The sequence below is a fragment of the Phodopus roborovskii genome, unplaced genomic scaffold (genome assembly GCF_943737965.1).
Source record: "Phodopus roborovskii unplaced genomic scaffold, PHOROB, whole genome shotgun sequence".
Taxonomy (NCBI): Eukaryota; Metazoa; Chordata; class Mammalia; order Rodentia; family Cricetidae; genus Phodopus; species Phodopus roborovskii.
In genome coordinates, this window is record NW_026126525.1 from 30,707,646 (window position 1) to 30,727,461 (window position 19,816).

Here is a 19,816-nt window from a genome sequence, read left to right on the forward strand (position 1 = left end):
GATGACTAAGTAAAGGCGTGATTAGCCCCTTCGCCCTCCAGTGGGAGCCATACATCGCTACCTCTTCCAAGCAGCTCCACCAAGGATGATGTCGGGGGACCAACTGCAGGGGAAGGTCCGCGGGACCTAGGGCCTCTCAGACACGTACCATTCAGGATTCCTCACTCACATTCACCAGCAGCGCCCCCCTAACCCTCACACCAGGAAGCTCGCGGCCACAGGAGAGCAGCTCCGAGCCGGGCGTAGGCTCTGCTCCTCCAGCGCGGTGTGGGCGCGGGCAGCGGCGCTCTGGGGCTCACTGGGGCACCCCGCGCCTCTCCGGCTGCGCTGCCCCAGGTGCCCAGAGAGCGGCAGTCACTTGACCAGGATTGGGGTGGGGGGTTGGGGTCCCCTATTCCTAGGAACCTCATTAGCCCTCCTCCTCAGGCTGACTCCTCCTTCTCCAGGCTCGGGGCTCGTGCTCGCCTCTGCCTGCGAGCATCGTGCCTCCGCGCCCCCACCCCAGGCTCCTGCCATCGCTACTCCCTCCTCCTCTGCCTCCTCCTCCGCCCATCACCGCCACTACGGACGCCTTCACCGCCTACTCCTCGCGCGGCCGTGGCTCCTAGCGCTCGCTCGCTCTGCTCCAGCTTCCACCAACCCATCCCTTCTCTGCCTGCTCTTTAAGCAGCTGCAGTCTCAGTCTCTCTCTCTCTCTCTCTCTCTCTCTCTCTCTCTCTCTCTCTCTCTCTCTCTCTCTCTCTCTCTCTCTCTCTCTCTCTCTCTCTCTCAAGTTTTTTCCATTTTCTCAGAATCAGAGCCACTGGAAGAAAACATCTACTTCTGCTTGCTGTTCAGGTAGGGTCGGAGACGTTGGTGGCAGCGGGCGACCTTTGCCCATTTTCCTCTGCCTTGCCAGCATGCTGTCCCCCCCCCCAACCCACTCCACTATTCATGATCCCTCGAAACAGCGGTTCAGCTTCTCTTTTTCCCTCCAGCTTCCAAAATCTAATTCCAATGTCCCTCCCCACATGCGTATTTACAACTACAATAAAAATCCAGAGCCAGTCCGGCGGCAGCACGCTGGCCCGGCTCTTTTACAGTCTCCAACTTTACACACAGTGGCTGCGCTGCCTGCCTGCTGCTTGGTGTTCGGTCTTGAAGCCCCATGCTCTTTTGGTAGTCTTGGCTCTAGAGCAGCTGTCAAACGCATAGTTCGCAGCACTCTGTTCCCACCCTGCTGCCTCCTGAACGTGGACGTGGGCAAATATGGATGGGCAAGGAGAATGATTTGGATTTGATTTCCTATTTCTTTTTAATTTTCGGTGGCGGGGATTGTGGTTGGGGAAGTGAAGACGCGAGGACCGCAATTCTCTGTAAGGAAAAGACAGACGTTGAAAAGTAGGCTGCTTGCTGCTAGCTTTTGCTGTTGTGCTTGCGGAGGTGGTCTTCACTGGGAGGGCAAGGCATGGAGTATCCATCTCTCCACCTCTTTTCCACTCACTCCTCCAATCTATTCCCTCGTAAGAGCATGTGTCAGTTTAGAGTCCCGGGTGTTGTCATTTCATGTGTGTATAGCGAAGTGTTTGAGGATGGGGCTTGGGGAAGCTAAGTGGCAGGGGCGGGGGAGGGGATTATTAGTAGCGTCATCTTGCCATTAAAAAATAAAAATAAAAAAAATCCTCCACTAATCTAGCCCTACACCTATACACCTAGTACACTGGACTAACAACCCCAGCCCCTACAACTGAAATGGCATTCTTTTGGGTTACTCAGATAGTAGGACTAAATACAATTTTAATTTAATTTAATTTAATTTTCCTATAGGTTCGCAAACAAGGAAGATGAGGACAAAACTGAACACCTGCAATGTACGTTCTCTGCTGCTGGTTTTCCTGGTGTGGGACCCAACCAGGTAAGACGTTGTGTTTGATTTCTTAGTTTTAGGTATAGCCATGGTTATTAAATGCCATAAGTGTGTCTGTGATCTTTTAGAGTGGAGGTGTTTGGAAGAATTATTTGAATGAAATGTATTGTATAGGAAATTGACCCAGTAAGTCTTTGAAACTCTGAAAAGTTTGCTGGTCTTTTTTTTTTCTTCACATTTTCTATATGAAATGTTTGACTGAAGAAGAGACTACCCTATGAGGAGTATATTAGTCCAAAGAATGCCTACATGTAGTTATATTAATATCCAAATCCGGCGAGAAAGCCAGATTCTACTTGGAGCTGACAGAAAACTAACAGCTAAACAATTAAAGTAGCAAATTAGGGTTTTTTTCTTTTCATTTTGTTTCTTCCTTTGCATTTTTGGCTTCCATCATTGGGGCTTCTATAAACAACATAGAAAACCCAAATGATATGTGAGTCTCAAACCTCTAGGTGGAAGTAGTATACAACTTGACAACCATAAACAACAAAACAAATGCTTGATGTAGGGAAACAACTTTTCATCTTATTAATTTTACAGATATTTTCCTTTTCAGATGGCTACTGATAAAAAGTTCTTATTTAAAATGTGTATTTTTTCTTTTGCATATTGTCTACATGGAAGCTAATTTGATTATTTTAAGCAATTTCATGTTAATTGTAGTCTTTTTTGATTTAAAAAATGAGCAGTGGGTATATTTCATTTAATGCACTTAGGAAATGTTTTTAAATCCTAGAAGAATTGAAATACAAATTTTGTAAGAATTCTTCTACCCATTACTTTTTAATAAATATTATAACATTTTATTATTCCCTTTAAGAGTTTGACCACATAATTTTCAAAGTGTGAAAAGATATTTTGAAACTAAAAAGAAGTTTATTTGGGAATACTTGATTTAATTGGGAAATAATCACTCTAACTGAATATTGACTTTAGAAAAGGAATATGAAATATGACTGAAAAGTACTTCTGCATGAGAATCTCAGATATGTGTGACTATCCTAGTGTGGAATTTTATATTAGCTTAAAGTAGTCAAAGAGAAACTTTTGATGGTAGAGTGCATAACTGATTTACTTATATAATTTGAGGTTGCTCCTCTTGTTCATATTTTAAAATTCATCCTGGTTTTCAAAATGTTAGCTTGATGCTTATTGCCAATTTTGATGTATTATGAGTATTGTTAGCTACTGTTTCTGCATTCATTTTAATGTAAATGGTATCTGTCAATGATGTTTTATATGATGTACATTGACTAGAATGTAAGTACACCTGATCTTTGACTTTCAAGCCATAGACAATCTATTGTAAATTAATAACCATTGAAAAATGCCACTGACTGCTTAACTAAATATCACCCTACTCATTTTCTGTTCTATATTTGACCAGTAATGTTCACGGCAGTATTTTATTCTATTATATAAATGATTCTTTTTTTGGGGACAGTGATTTAAATCTCTGAATCATTCTGGGAAAAGATGGCAATGAAAAGGGACACTCTGTTATATACATTTATTATCTTTGGCACCAAGTTGCTGTCAAAAAATCAGGTCTTTGGCTTTATGATGGAGAAATAATGGAGAAAATCACTGCTTCAAATGCTTTGCAGGGGATATTTTAAGACGTTTTCTTGCCACAAATTTATCACCAAAGAAAGGGTAACTTGACACTTTTATCTTTATGTTGCCCTGTATCACTCTTCTGAGACCACTCCAAGGACCTAGCCTTCCCAGACTCTGTGAGGCTGTATGTTGCGGCTGCCTTCAAAGCCCACCTCCATCTCCTGGCCACACTGGTGTCAGAGCCAGCAGCCTGCCAGTGGAGTTTCCCTGATGTCTATCTTACACTTGGCCATTGGGTGGAGGTATACCCCAAGTCAGGAAATTACCTTGGTCTATAAAACATCAAAGACATAAAAATAATGTTATGTATGAGAATGATAGAGAAATTTGTACCACCAAGATGACAGCTTATTTTCCAATTAATGTTCACAACACTGAAGAAACACTTCAGAAGTCTCTCTAGTTATTACACTCTAACTGCAAAATATTTTCTGGTCATGTTTGCACAGGAGAATCTTCAAGCATGGTATACTTTATGCAATAGATTTTAAGGCAACAGTTCATACAAAATGCTAAGTGGCAGAAATATCAAAAGAGTTATCATTATACTTATGACCTTATATTTACTATACATTTTTAAACAGTATATTTATTGTGCCGATAAGTTTGGTGTGATTTATAGAGTGAAAAAAAGGAAAGAGGTATGTGTCACTAATGGTCAAAGGGACTTCAAATTCAGATCAAGTCAGAAGAGCATTTTGGCACTTAGCCAAACACCATGTGTACATATATAATACATACAATTTGTAAAATTATCTGTTTAGGTTGGTGCTGGCTAACATCCAAGAAGATGAGGCTAAAAATAACATTACCATCTTTACAAGAATTCTAGACAGACTTCTGGACGGTTACGATAATCGGCTTAGACCAGGACTGGGAGGTAAAAATAGTTCTCCTTTATTTTAAACCATCATAAAATAATGGTTTTACAAGTTAAAGGCAATATTCTCATCTTAATACATTTAATGCATTAAGTCATTATCAGGCATTTGATGTCCTAGATAACAGAAAGTAAGATACATAAAATAAACCTTATAAGCTTGTTTTCTTTGTGTGCATGCCTAACATATTTAATATATGCTGAATAGTGTGTGTATGTGTGTGTGTGAGGAAAGTTTTTGATTGATTTATTGGAAAGGGTCTGCTTTTCAATCTTTGTAATTATTTATCTGATGTACCTGTGTAGTATCAAGAGGTAATTACCACTTTCTACAGATGCTTATTTTCAGATCAGTATAGATACACAATAATAATTAATACACATGTCTTAAATATGTAATTGCTATAATCCTGCTTTACAAAGTTGGCACATAGTTGAATTTAAAACTTCAACAACAATTTTCAAGTAAAAACAATTTCTTTTAATCCAAGAAAGTAAAGGAAATTAGAGTGGGCTAACGTGCTAAGTTTTAACTTCCCTTCTGTGTTGCTAAGTGATGCTAGAGTTAGTTGAAAGTAGAATAGATGTATATAGGGCTTCTCAAAATATCACAAGCCAAAATATTGTCACTAATGAGTTTAAGACTATTAAATATTCAAGTATTCTCCCATTTGTGTGTGTGTATGTATGTATATATATATATATATATATATATATATATATATGAAGTTTCATGTGATAAAAATGTCCATGTATACATACTTAATGAAATGTTTAGTTGATTCAAAAATAAGACAAATTAACTGAACATTCTATGCCAGGTCATGCTCAGTACAGTTATTTGGTTACTCCAGCACAAACAGCTTTCTAATCCTGCTCATTAGGGTTTGTATTCAATTGGTTGGTGGCACACACCTGTGATCTCAGCATTTGAGAAACAGAGGTAAGCAGATCAAAGGTACAAGGTCTTTCATAGCTAAGTAGTTAGTTCCAATCCAGCCTGGGTCATATGTGACTTTGTCAAAATGTGTTATTGACATAATAACGGAATTTTTATATTAATAATTGTTTTGATAAAGATAGAAGGTTGTTTATTTTAAGTGTATTTTTGGAAATTGTCTGATGTCTTCAGAGTGGTAGGAAAACAAGCTCAATTTGTTAAGCAGAATGTCATTTAACTACTGTTAATATTCACTTAAATCCTTTAGTAATTTCTTGTGTTTAAAAGAGAGCCCAGAGAAGAACAGTGTTTCAAACATGACAGTGATAAGTTGCATCTCCAAGAGATTATTTTATTATGACAAAAGTTTTAAAAAAATAATTTTATAACAGAAAACAACAAAAGGAAAGCTGTATCTCCTTAATACTGGATATTTTTAACTAGCAAGAACATAAGGGCTTGTTACTCAAGTTAGGAGAAAATGCCAGCAACTCTTACCATACTCATTCCAGAGAAACAAGCGTAGTGCAAAGCTGCTCAAATTCATAATGGTGGTTCAGGATCTGTATTGTATTAGGGCAGCTCTTTTATCTCAGACATAGGAATTTTTATTTTTTAATTAATCACCTGATTCAAAATAAATTGGAAAAAATTGAGCCTCATTTATTTCCAGTTTAAAAATATATTTTGCTTTTAGGTTCCTTGGTGGGGTAGGAGAGGCTACCTATTTTTGGCTTCAGATGTTTCCACGATATATAATTCTTTTTTGTATCATGTCATATTAAAAGTTACATTTGCTCACATTCATATATAGATCCCCATTGTCTTGTTACTTGGTTTAATGTAGTATATTGTGTCATTTCTTAGGTTACTCTTTTTCTCCCCCAGCTCCTTAATAATGACCTTCTGCTAATATCTCATGATCAGATTACTCTTATTACTCCAACATTACTAATTTATGTGTGCTCTTGGTCACATACCTTTGATGGTTCTCAATTTGATAGATGGTGATGAGGGTACTGGAAGAACATAGGGTATGTGTCAACAACCTATCTAAAGTAGTGTTCTACTCTATGCCATCCCTCTCCCACAAAGAAACTGGAGCAGAGAAACCCTGTTTAATTTGATTAAAAGTAGATGTACTGTGTCTACCTTTCCACTTTATAAGTTGATTAGGAAATTGGAAAACAACACAGGGTACACAAATGTGTGCCCCATACTAATAATTCAGCAAATCCACTTTCTTTCCTCTTGTCCTAGGATCCATACTTTTCTGGATGCATTTTCCATATTAGGTCAATTCTCATCTATCTTGCACTTCAAACTTTATTAGTTTCTTTTAACAATCCCTTCCATCTGCTCCCTTGGCCTTTGGCTATTTGTCTTCTATTACTAGAATGACTTCTATTCCACTTTTCTGCTGATTGAAAAGCTAACATTTCTATGAAAACCATTATGATGCCAGTGGTCTTTAGTACAGACCTTCTTAACTGAATTGAAATGCCAAGATTCAATTCTCTGTCTGCTGAATTTCTTTAATAGTTGCTATTTCTATATCTTACATAGAACTTTTTACATATTATCTTGTAATATTTATTTCACCTCTATTCTCCTTTTATTACTTTAGTGAGATAATAGAGATGTTGCATCATAAACCCTATGTGATTTATGCAACTGTGTATTGATTTGCCTATTGTGGCTGCAAAATAAATGTTGATTTCTTGATTAGCTTTCTTCCATCTGGAAAATGGGAATACTTGTACCTGGCTGCCTCTTTAGTTGCCAATGTTCTGGTGAGCAGTGTCACTCGGTGAGAGAATTAAGTCTTTTACCTGAGAATTTAGCACACCATCTCTGGTTTTTAGCACTGTGAGAGCTTGAAATAATTCTGCCTCTGTAGATGCATAGTTATTGTTCCTGAAATAAGGTTTGTATTACAATTCTTTTGATAATTATTGAATATGATGACATATGCCATGTACATAGCAAAATTGTGTGCATATAGACAACTAGAAAAAATGATTGAAAATAAATGAAAACCTGTGAAAATTTTCTAAATAAACTCTTGAATATTCAAATTATTATCATTACTTCTGCCATACAACATTTGTTCTTTTTATTTGTAATTATATCTATGTCTGTGTGGGTGTATGTGCACATGGATGCAGGTGTCCTTGGAGGTTAGAGGTGGCATCACAGGAGGTTTTGAGGGTCCTGGGAAAAAAATCAGGTCCTCCTTGAGTGCAGTGTGCACTTTCACTGCTTAACCAGCTCTTTATCTATAAGTCTTAACCTGAATGTACTTATTTCAATTGAAATAGAAATTTCAGGTAAATAATCTGTGTCACATCCAGAAATTAATAAGGGAAATAATTAATATTCAATTCAATAATAATATACTGAGATGATCATCTCCATTGATGGCTAATTGGATAATCATAAGTGTTATTTTATTCCATTTATAACTCAAATATTCATAAATATTTAACAATAAGTTAGACAAGCTATTCACCTGGCTTTGCTACTAGATCCCATCCGGAGATGTTCCTTAGACATGCTGAGACTTGATATTTTTTTGTGAAAAGTGAGAATGATGATATTTAATTCTGAGAAAAGGATGGTGTATTGTCATGGTATATTGTCATTAGGGTACATGGCACAGGTTATGCAGTACATTGGATGATACATATATTAAGGATTTAGCAATTAATGGTAACTTCTTTTTAAAAATTTAAGTCAGATAATAGCATTTGCCTGCCAAAAGCCCCCAAATCATACCCTGTTCATCCAGCACTGGACATCTGTGCAGCCCTGAATGATCTGCATTCCATTCATTATTTGACCTCACATCACATAGCTCCCTGCTTGCACATGCCTATTCAGTTACACTGATACCCTTCCTGTTCTGTAAAGATATCATGGCACTCTGTGGGTATCTTTATTTGGCCATTCTCTCTTCACATAAAGTATTCATTGATGCCACCTACCTTGCCAATCTAATATAGCCTATAGCCTATCCACCCCATCAATCTTGATCCCTCTTATCTAGCTTCCTTTTCTTTTAACATACAGGTTAATTTATTTGTTGCTATGAGGTTAATTGATTATTTTGTCTTTTTTTAAAAATGACACATGTAGACTGTGAAGTGTTTAATTTCTTGCAAATTTTGTTTAATTTACTAATAGATTTATCCTAAGATTCCAGAAAAAATGATTCAGATAAGCAGCTGTGGATATCTTGAATGAACTGTAATTCTACTAAATGAGATTCTGTTTTAGCATGAAACATAAGATTACCCATACACTTTACTTTTTCCTTAAGACAAATGCACCGATTATGAACAGATTACTATATTGTCATTTTATTATCAACATCTACATACTTCAAGATGGTACTTAGGTGAGTCAGAGAAATTGTGCTGCCAAATCATTCAAAACCCAACTTGTGTCAGCTAATATTCTGCCACAAGCCAAGACTATGATTTAAAGTGGCATTCTTGACCTATTTCTAGCTTAACTTCCAATCTGTGAAATGGGAGGTTGAGTCCTATTTAACTACCTTTTCTCTCATAGAGATTTTGTGTGTATCAGCTAATGGTACATTCTTATAAAAGCATAAGTGGCATACTGCTGAATATATGTATTTGTACAAGTAACAGAGGCCATCTTTTCATGGAGTCTATGTCTCAAGAGGTGGTGTTCTTTAAAAACACACCAAGGAAATAATTATAGGTCTTGTAAATTTGGCATATTTACTTCTTTCTGAGAATGGAATACCAAGGTAAAATTGCCTCAAAACCTTGTCAGTTAAGAACAAATATTAAAATTATGTATCAGTTGCTAATACATGAGTAGAGTTGTCCTGTTGTCTTCATGTTAGCCATTGGAGCTAGCAACTTAGGGAAATTGAAAGTTTTACTTTGTTGAGAAACCTTTCAAATTGTTAACTCACTAAAGGACCAGGACTTGTTTTTAGACCAATTTTGTGGGGTCATTAGCAGAATGACTGTGTAGACAGGCTTCATATATTTATGACAGTTAACATTCACATAGCTCAACAGTGATAGCTATTAGAAATGACAAGCCTTGATATTTAAATTATGGATGCGGTCTGCAAAATCTAGATTGAGTACCATGCTTAAATACATTTTTGAAAAGTTGTTTTGAAGAGCTTGTCTAGAAAATAACTTCCTAGTGTTCTTCTTTTATGGCCTCAAATCATAAGACATTTAATGCCTTCAGTCATGAAAGAAACAAGGCCACGTCACTAATGTGAGGTCTGAAGGACAATTTTTAGGATCAGTCTTATACACAGACTGAAGAAAGGCATGATAGTCTGTTTCCATAAATTGTATTGCTCCAGAATTCATTTTAAAAAATGGGATATTGAGTTGACAAAAACATACATAAGAAACTGTGATGTCTCTCAGAACGGATATAACCAATAATGACTGAGATAAGCTTTTTCTTTGGGTCTTGAATTCTGGTGCCATAAAATGTTAATTGAATAGCTTTGATTTTGTTATCTATTCATCCTTTCCATGTAGTTTTCTATTTTTGAAATGGAAGTAAAATAAATGGTGTATTTTTGTCTGTTAGTAGTTTATTATATTGTATACATCTGAGTCTTATACAGTGATGAGTAAACAGAGGATGAAATTGTCATAGTTTCATGTTGAGATCCAACTGCTTTTGTCTCTTGAGTCCTGGCATTAAAGGGATGTAATCTATGTGTAGTCTGAAGATATCATACAGTGTTAAGGAAAGTAGATAATTGTGCTTTTCTCCCTCATTCCATCTTATTTTATTCACATTGTTTTGTGTATTTGAATAATCTCTGGACACAAAATCAGTACCAGAAACAAAAATACCCTGTGCATTTTGCCTTGTGATTATCATGAAATGCAGCAACCTGGAACCATCGATTAATGGAAATAGTTTTGTTTATGAAACAAGTTTATATTCATGCAAAGCACAGTATATAATGCTAGTAATGACTGCCAAAGGTAACCTAACCTCTATGGTGTAGGAACTTTAATGGGAAAAATTGGGACTTAACTGCTGTGCCTAGTGGTGAGAATGGTTTCAGATCTAATCATATGGGACAGAAGAGTTCAGGGAAAGGATAGGCTGCAGTGAGGGCAGAAAGGAGAAGATTGGATGGACTCTTGAAAGGTTGTAATCTCAGATGGAAAAAGTGTAAACCACAGATGTCTGAGATGTTGGTTTCTCTTAAAGGCTGTGAAGTCTGATGTCACCCTCCTCAGCTGTGCAGTTGAGGTTGAGTCCTATGTTTCTGCGTAGGAATCATTTAATTGAACATCTAGCCCACCTTCGTTTCCAAATGGGACTGTTGGAGTCTCCTAGAGAACCTGAAGTAGGACAGACTTCAGGATAAGCCCAAGGAAGAAGAAGATTTCAGATACGATTTTGTGTTTAATACCAAGTTTACCTGATTCAGTTGGCCTATAGAATACAGAAAACATTTTGTGATCTCAAGAGTTCCAAAGTGAGAATAAATTGAGAAATTTCATGTAAATATGTATGTAAATAGGTTTCTACAAAAGTGTTTATACTAGATATAAAGTGATTTGTCTTTTCTTTTTTTATTTTTTATTTTACATGTCCATCCCAATTCCCTCACCCCCTCCCTTCCTCCCTCTCTCCGTTTTACCCACTCTGCCTTCTCACATGCACCCTGACCACCCTCCACTCCCATCCCCCACCACAATTCTACATGTAGGGCAATGCCATCCAGGTGGGGTCAGGTAGATCTGTCAAGTCATTTGAAGAAGGGACTAGGACTCCTCTCCTGTCTATAGGTTGAGACAGTATCCCTCCATGGGGCATGTGTCCTCAAGGTCCTTTTGTGCACCAGGAATACATCCTGGTTCCACTGTCTGAGCTCCCTTAGACTGCTCAGTCCTTCTAGCTGAAACCCATATTCTGAAATGGCTCCCCATATTCAGGGGAGCCTGAGTCAGTCCCATGCTGGATTCCCAGCTACCAGTCTGGGGGCCTGTTAGCTCCTCCTTGTTCAGGTCAGCTGTCTCTACATGTTTCTGCAACCTGGTCTTGTCCTCTCCCTCTGCATCTGGATTCTAGTTCAACTCAGTGTTTAGTTAAGGGTGTTTGCTTCTGTTTCCAACAGGTATTAGATGAGTGCTCCATGATAGTGGATAAGTTAGATGTTGATCTCACTATCTGGGAAGGGCATTTATGGTAGCCTTTCCACGGTTGCTCAGTTAGTTGGCAGCAGTCTTGTAGGTCTCTAGACCTTTCTTTAGGTTCAGTTTTCTCTTCAAACCAATAATGGCTCCCTCTTTTATGTTAGTTCTCTCTGTCTCTCTCTCTCTGTCTCTCTCTCTTTCTCTCTCTCTCTCTCCTGTCTTCTATTCCTAACCGGGCTCAATCTTCCTGGTTGCACGTATTTTCCTTTCCTCTCCATTGTTTTCTCCTACTTCTCTCTCCATTCGCTGCCCCTCCCCCCACTTCCCCTGTGTACTGGGGGACTTGTCCCTTACCGGTTCTGTGAGGGACTTTATATGACTCTCTTAGAATACACCTTGTATCCTAGTTCCTCTGGTGGTGTGAATTATTGGCTGGTGATCTTTGCTCTAGGTCTAAAATCCATATATGAGCGAGTACATACCATGTTTCTCTTTTTGTGACTGGGTTACCTCATTCAGGATGGTTTCTTCAAGTGCCTTCCACTTGCCTGTCTATTTCAAGATATCATTATTTTTTTTCTGCAGAGTAATATTCCATTGTGTAGATGTGCCACATCTTCATTATCCATTCTTCAATTGAGGGGCATCTAGGGTGCTTCCACACAATAAAAACATATGCTCAACTATGTTCATAGCAGTATTATTTGTCTTTTCTTCTTTATTTAAAATACATTTGCAGGAGATGTTAAGGAAAGCCTAAGTCTGTAGCTTCTTGAGCTGCAGTGCCATTAGGCACATGCACACTATGGACATCGCTTTGGCTTTGTTCAGGGCTTTCCCAAGTCTTTAAATCTAGTATACTGATTGCTTCATCACAGTATATCCAAAGTTAAACAAAACATGTGTGATGTTATTTACAGCAGTCTGTATTCTTTTCAGTAATTTGTACTGTAACTAGAGAGCATCTTAACATTTCTGGACACCCTCCAGAAACCAACACAATCACTGTGTGTTGTTACTTAGCACAGAGGTGCTAAGTTAGACTTCTTCAGATATAGGTGGTGTATAATTGTTCAGCAGAGCTCTCTAAATTTATTCTTACATGCAGTTGTACAACCTGTTACTATTTTATAAGAAAGGCTTACTAAGTGCATGGTAGCGGGGTTCTGTATTAGGTGAGAAGTATGGTTCTTTCAGAGGGTGACATCATTGGAAGGCAAGACACATAAATACTTCCAGTGCTTTACTTATTATTATTTTGCCTCTTGGAGGCACAAACAAACACAAGTTACATACTAGATTTATTTATTTAGAGCACTTAGATTCAGTGCAGTTGTAGCTTGTACTACTATACTACTGTCTGCTGTCAATACCTAATGGATTTAGTGAATACATGCATGACCCATCCATTTGTTTAGTGTTATTTTTCATTACTCTACCTGAATCGTGTTATAGGAAACCTGAGTCATCAGTGAAGTCTGCCAAATGAATAGTTTTAGCAGTGTGTAATTCATTACTATTCAAAGGAAAGACTTAAATGAAATTATTTTGCTCTTTTATTACTTGATGTGTACTAGAGATATATGACATGAAAGGCATTGCAGGTTCCAAGATTGTATTGGATAGATAGGAAGTGTCTTTGGCTGAAGGTCAGAATAGATATGTGAGTTACCATTCTTCAAATATTTCGAAACATCACCATGTATTTCATGGAAAGGACAAGTTACTGAAGTCCAGACAAATAAATTACTTTTCCTGAGAAAATCAATAGTTATACATATTCTTCCTTTGTTCTTACAAATCATTGATGGTATTCTGATATTATTTTAAATGTTATAATTGTCAATTCTTACAGATACTGAGACAAGTAAAATTCCATTTGAAACTTCAAGATACGTCCCACCTACCTTAATGAAAATATATGCCCTCTCATTTTAATGTGTTTTGATCTATAGGTACGTGGAAAAATAGCTAAACCTAAAAGCTAAACCTGTAAGATAAGTATAAAATAAAACCAAATACACAAGTAATAATATATTAAGCAATATGTTTATTTTTTGAATTTCTAATTTTTATTATACAATTTACAATTTTTAATTAAAATTAGAAGCAATCTTATTTTACATGTCAATCCCAGTTCCCTTTCCCTCCCCTCCTCCACTACCCCCCACCAACCCCCTATCTTATCCCCTTTCTGCTCTCCAGGGAGGGTAAGGCTTTTCATGGGGGATCTTCAAAGTTGGTCATATCATTTAGAGCAGGGCCTAGGCTCTCCCCCATATATCTAGGCCAAGAGAGTATTCCTCTGGTCCCCCAAAGTCCATTTGTACATTAGGGATAAATACATTAGAGGCCCCATAGACTGTCCAGTCCTTCTAACTGACAACCACATTCAGGCAGTCAGGGTTTCCCAGCTGTCAGTATATGGCCATGCCATCCTAAATGAACATGTTCTTGTCTGAATTTCTAATTTTTGATATAGCATAGAATTCTGAAAACTTGTTTTTACCTTGAAACACCCTCATTCTTCAAATACAGATCTTCTCATTGACAAAGAGACCTCCAAGAATGAAATTAATACTTAGAAATATTTCATTCAGATTCATCAGATCTAGGTTACCAACATATAATAAGATATAGACCTCAAAATTTCTATTGTACTTTTATTATCTGCTAGTATATAGTGGATTTTATATGCTTTTTACATTTATTATGCCTTTAATAAATTCCAAGCCTATTACAGGAAAATGGAATATCATCTAACTCTTAATTTGAGTGGTGGGTAAAATTTATATTCAAATCTTCTGTATAATTCTCATTGTTTTTTTACCAGTGTCTAAAGCATTTTGGTAACCTGTTCCCCATGCTGGATTACCTGGCCCTGCCTTGACATTCAGGGAGGAGCTTGGTCCTGCCTCAACTTGATGTACCATGCTTTGTGCAAGTCCATGGGAGGCTTGTCCATTTCTGAATGGAGACAGAGGAGTGGTTTGGAAGTGGGGTAGATGGGAAAGGGTAAGGGACTTGAGGAGAGTTGGGAGGGCAAATTGGTTGGTATGTGAAATAAATGGAAAATATTATTTTAAATAAAACATTTAAAAAAAACAAAAACAACAAAATGCTTTATATAAAATTTCAAAAGTCCTATCTTAAGACGGCTTCGTTCTTTTTATTAACACAAAAAGGGAAATTAGTGTCTTTATTAAATCCAGGATGCTATCAGCTTTCTAAGGGAATAAGTACAAATTGTTCCAGTATTTCCTGTGGTGACATTGTCTGTAAAGAAATGTTTTAGTCTTCTCAAGGAACTTGCTTGATTAATGTTACAGAATTGATTTGATATGTGGTACAAGACAAATTCTTCCTCCTGTATGGCTTAGAGAAGCAAAATGGGTGAACATTCCTTATCTAAAATCTGATAAAATGGTAAAGTCTTCACTTGCTGACACAGTTTGCAAGAATATCCATAAAACAGTACAATGACTAAGATAAGGCTGCTTTCAACTGTTTGTGAAGATGGACAAATCTAGACATTTCTGTAAGTCCTTCAAGAACAATTGGATCCTCCACAGTGCAATTGGATCCTACCTATGTTATCAGTGTTCAAGGCATTTTGGTAACCTGTTCAAATTATACTTCATGGTTAGAAGAGCTTGAAAAAGGGTCATGCTTCTATGTGTCTCAACAAGATTCCCAATCAATGATGTATCCTAATAGCATCCCCAAACTTTTTGCTTAGATTTTGTTTTATGTTAATATCTAAGCATTCTCACAGAGATGTGAATAAACATTTGGGAGTAAAAGGAAACCAGGTCTGATGGCACAGACCTGTACCCCAATTCTAGAGAGACTGAACCAGAAGAGTTATGAGTTCAAAGTTAGTCTAGATAACATAATAAACTCAGGGCTAACCTGTGCAATGCAAGAAGGCCATATAATAAAATTAAAAATAAAAAAGTACAGGACTGTAGATGTAGTTAAGTTATGCCCAATTCCCCAAGTACAATCCCAAGTAGTGAAAAGAAAATGGAAGGTAGATGGTTCATGTGCTTTCAGAATGATGTCTGATATGTATTCAAAGTTTTATGGGCAGAAGAGGACTTCAGATATGACTGATTTGGGAGGGAAAGACCCATATTTTGGGGGACAATTAAAAAGAGATGTGGGGTTTCTGATCTATTCTCAATTACATGTAAGAATACATTATAAATACAAATAAGATGCCTTACTAGTACTCAAGTCCTTGGGTTAGAGACCTATGGTATGTTTTTGTTATATTAATTTCTTAGAAGCTGCTATACAAGAATTAAGCATCCTAGGCATAGAGAATTGTGATGAATGGAGCAAATTCATTTTTGTTACCATAATTACATAGAAAAACTCTTCAGATTATAAAGAAATGAAATAGTGAACTAAAATACCTGACAGGTTTACAAGGAAGATTACAATTTGCATACCCAGAAAGGAAGCCTTAATTAAAAGAAAATGGAATTTCAAGGTTGGTGTTTCAGTCAAGTAGAAGGAAATATGGGAGCCTAGATTTTATTAGTTATCTAGGGCATGTAAGGGCAACCATTGAAGCAAAACAATGTGAAATGGGGATTTTACTAGGGAGCATATAAGAATTATTATACAAGTAAGAAAATCTTTGGAACATTGGAAACTACAAGAGATGAGCTTTGTTGGGGAACAAGAGATGAGAGAATGAGTGTGAATGTCTTTTGGCAACTCTCCAGGGAGTAATAATGAAAATACTACTAAGAAAACAGTGTTACATGATGAATGTAAATTAAAATGTTACATCTTTTCTGGTTACTAGTGGTTATTGACTTAGTAGAACTTACAGGATTATAGGATCAAAGGTAATTAACATGAAATCTGCATAAAAGTCCTATTATTAATAATGCTTATTTAAATGTGTTTTTGTTTGCACATGAACATTAAAGTCAAAAGGTAACCTTGAATGTTATTACTCATTTCTCTTCCACATTTGTGTGTTTATGTGTGTATACATGTGTGTATTGGGGAGACAGAAAGAGAGAGAGAGAGAGAGAGAGAGAGAGCAAACTCATTAGCTTGATGCTCAGCAATTAGGCTAGATTGATTGGGTAAAAATCTCTAAGGATCCACTCATCTTTACACTCTCTGCTCTGGGATTACAAGTGTGCACCTTCATGTATGGCTTTTTATTTGATATTAAAGATTGAGCATACATTCTTGCACTTTCAGGACAAACACTAACATTGACTGAGTTATCTCCCTAGGCCCTACTGTCTGGATCCTTTAAAGTAGAGCATGAAACAGATGGATCAGTGAGCAGAATATTGCTCTAACAGAAGGTTCTTTTTAGCTTTCATTCCTTTCAGCATCCCACATAATATGCAAGGTTCATGGAAGTATTTTTGGCTGTCAACAAACTGGAGGTTTGACTCATAGCTTTAACAGGGAGGGTCACTTTGGATTTACATTACTACGTGTGAAACACATGGGTAATGATGTCTCATGGATCTACATGTTGACTCAGGAGGGAGACATTTCCATCTTGGGGCATGTTAAATTACAACATCACTGGCCTTTCATGATCCTTATCTCTTACTGTACCCCATTTAGGGTTTTGTCATTTTTGGTAACGGCCTTCTAATAGAGGCATCTTTTTTCCAGATGGCCACCAGTTACAGGAGGCAGCTGGAATTCTAGCTTTTGTTGCCATTGTCTTGAAACAGCTAGGATATTAACAAATTCTATCAGCAAAGGAGGAAGTGGGCAGGTGTATGTTTAAGTGACTAGATCTAAAAAGTTAGTTCAACAGAAAACAGATGGCTCCTCATTTAAACTTTATCCTTTTTGTAACTTTTCAGTGGCCTGTCATCTCTATAATTTGCTCACTTAGATGGGGTACTGTAAATTAACAATGTGTCTGTCTTGAGACATTAGAAGATAATGATATTCCCAAGTCGCTAAAGCCAATTGCAAAGAGGAAGAAGAGCTCACTAGAACTGGAAATTAATAATCCAATTAGGTGAAAGAATAAAATCATGGTGGCCTTTAACAGTTAATGTCTTCTTCTGATGTGTAAGGAGTATGGTTTCTCCTGCCAGCCTGGACCCACTGTGGCGCCAGCCCCAAATGACACACAGGAGACCCTGTATTTGATATAATGCTGTTGGACAGGTACTTGTTTCTCATTGGCTAGCTAGCTCTGTCTTAATTATTAACCCATTTCTATTAATCTAAGTATTTCCACATGGTCTCATCTTACCTGAAAGGGGCAGAGACCTCTGTTCTCTTCACTCTCTACATTCTGACTCCTCCCTACTACTTCCTCGAATCCTCCTTGTCTCCTAGTCCCACCTATCTTGCTTTCCTATTGGCCAACAGTGATTTATTCATTAACCAGTATGAGAAACATATTTACAGAATGACATCTCCCATCAGCCAATTGCAAAGAGGAAGAAGAGCTCACCAGAACTGGAAATTAATCCAAAATAGGTGAAAGAAGAAAATCATGGTGGCCTTTAACAGTTAATGTCTTCTCCTGATACTTAAAATTTTATTCTACACTGGCTTCATTATGGGGGTAAATTTCCTATAAACAAGTCTAGTAGTAGGTGGCTGGCACTGAGCTATTACTAAAAGCAACATAAATAACACAGGCTCAGTTAGAAGTGTTTATGCATTCTTATAATCCCAGCTCTTATATGCTCAGAGATGATAGCCTAAGCAACATACCAAATACCAGGTCAGCTGTGACTAAGACAAAATGACATGATCTTATTTTTAATATGAAAATCATTTTCTTTAGCATTTAACAGTTCTTGTTAAATGTATACATGCACATAAGTATCTAAGTATCACCTGATGCAAACTTTCTAACATGTAGTATACATATGTTATTAGGATTAACCACTGATATTGGATCACTAATTAGAGGACTCTTCTTGATTCTCCCTCTCTTAGTAGTTATTAACTGCCTGTAGTTCTTAATATTGATAGATAATAATTATTATTATTACTATCATTAGTCCTTTGAGAATCTCGTACAGTGTATTTCAATCATGTTTACCCTCTCTCCCCCAACTCTTTTTAGAATCACTCCCTTTCCCTTCCAATATAACTTTGTGTCTATTTTCCACCATTATGGGAAATTCATTCTGCTCAGTATTTTTGAGGGGATAGCCTTCTACTCGAGTGTGATCAACTTATAGGTGTTATACTCTTAAAGAAACTGACCTTTCCTTTTCCAAGTGCTATCCAATGCCAATAGCTCCTTGGGTAGTGGTAGAGATTATGGTCCAACACCCCTCTCTTTGCTCAACTTGGTATGCCAGACTTTGTTGACTTCCCAAGGGAGGTCTTACCTTTTCTGAGGAATTGATGGGGGTGGATGGGGGATGGGAAAAGGGGAGGGAGTAATTGGTATTTGTATATAAAATGAAAAAAGTTTAAAAAATAGTATAGTAGTTAATTAGACGGGGGGGGGGGTGTCTTATGGTTTCTATTTCTGTGAAGAGGTACCATGACCACTTCAACTCTTATAAAGTAAAACATTTAATTTTTGTGTCTTTCAGTCCAGAGGTTTAGTCCATAAGGCAGCTAGCAGGCAACATTGGTTCTGGAGATGGAGCTGAGAGTTCTTACATTTTGACTCATTGGCAACAGGAAGTGGTCTCACTGTCACACTAAGCGAAGTTTGAGCAAAAGAGACCTCAAAGCCCACTCTGACAGTTACACATGTCTTCCAATAAGACTACGCTTACTTCAAAAAGGCCATACTACATATTGCTGCCAGTCGTTTGGGGGGGCATTTTATTTCAAACCACCACAGAGGTTACTAATAAAAATTAAAGTTATGAAATGAATTTGTATAAATAACAAACTACAACTTAAATTCTGCATATGGAATTAGGCTATACAAGATTTTTCAACATGTATAATCTAAATGACAGAGAATTATAAAGCTCTCTTGTTAAAGGAAAATAATTATAATTATTATTTGAATAGCATGTAAGCTACAAAGTTTGGTTTTGAACTCTTAAACTCAACCAAACTTCCTTTCTCAGCTTCCTGGTGAGTTGAGACTATAGTTGATACCATCATGTTTAGCTTCTTTAAATTGTTTTACATTCCTCCTACAATGTATCAAATTTTCACTTTGATGAAATAAAAAAGGTGTTTTATAAACATTATATATGATTTATCATAGAACACCCAAAAGAGACTAGATTATGGACTTGTGGATTTTTCATTGGTAAGGAACTAATTCCATTTTTATTTTAAAGAATTAAGGTAGTTGTGAT

General features: G+C 37.1%; 1 protein-coding gene across 1 annotated transcript in view; it reads left to right on the forward strand.

Annotated features, from left to right (window-relative positions):
• Positions 1-1,807: 1,807 nt before the first annotated feature.
• Positions 1,808-19,816, forward strand: part of Gabra2 (gamma-aminobutyric acid type A receptor subunit alpha2) — a 136,585-nt gene continuing 118,576 nt past the window's right edge. Inside the window, exons 1-2 of the mRNA XM_051198333.1 lie at positions 1,808-1,894; positions 4,294-4,409. Coding sequence (XP_051054290.1) covers positions 1,824-1,894; positions 4,294-4,409 — 187 coding nt within the window. The 5' untranslated portion in view covers positions 1,808-1,823. The remainder of the gene's footprint in view (positions 1,895-4,293; positions 4,410-19,816) is intronic.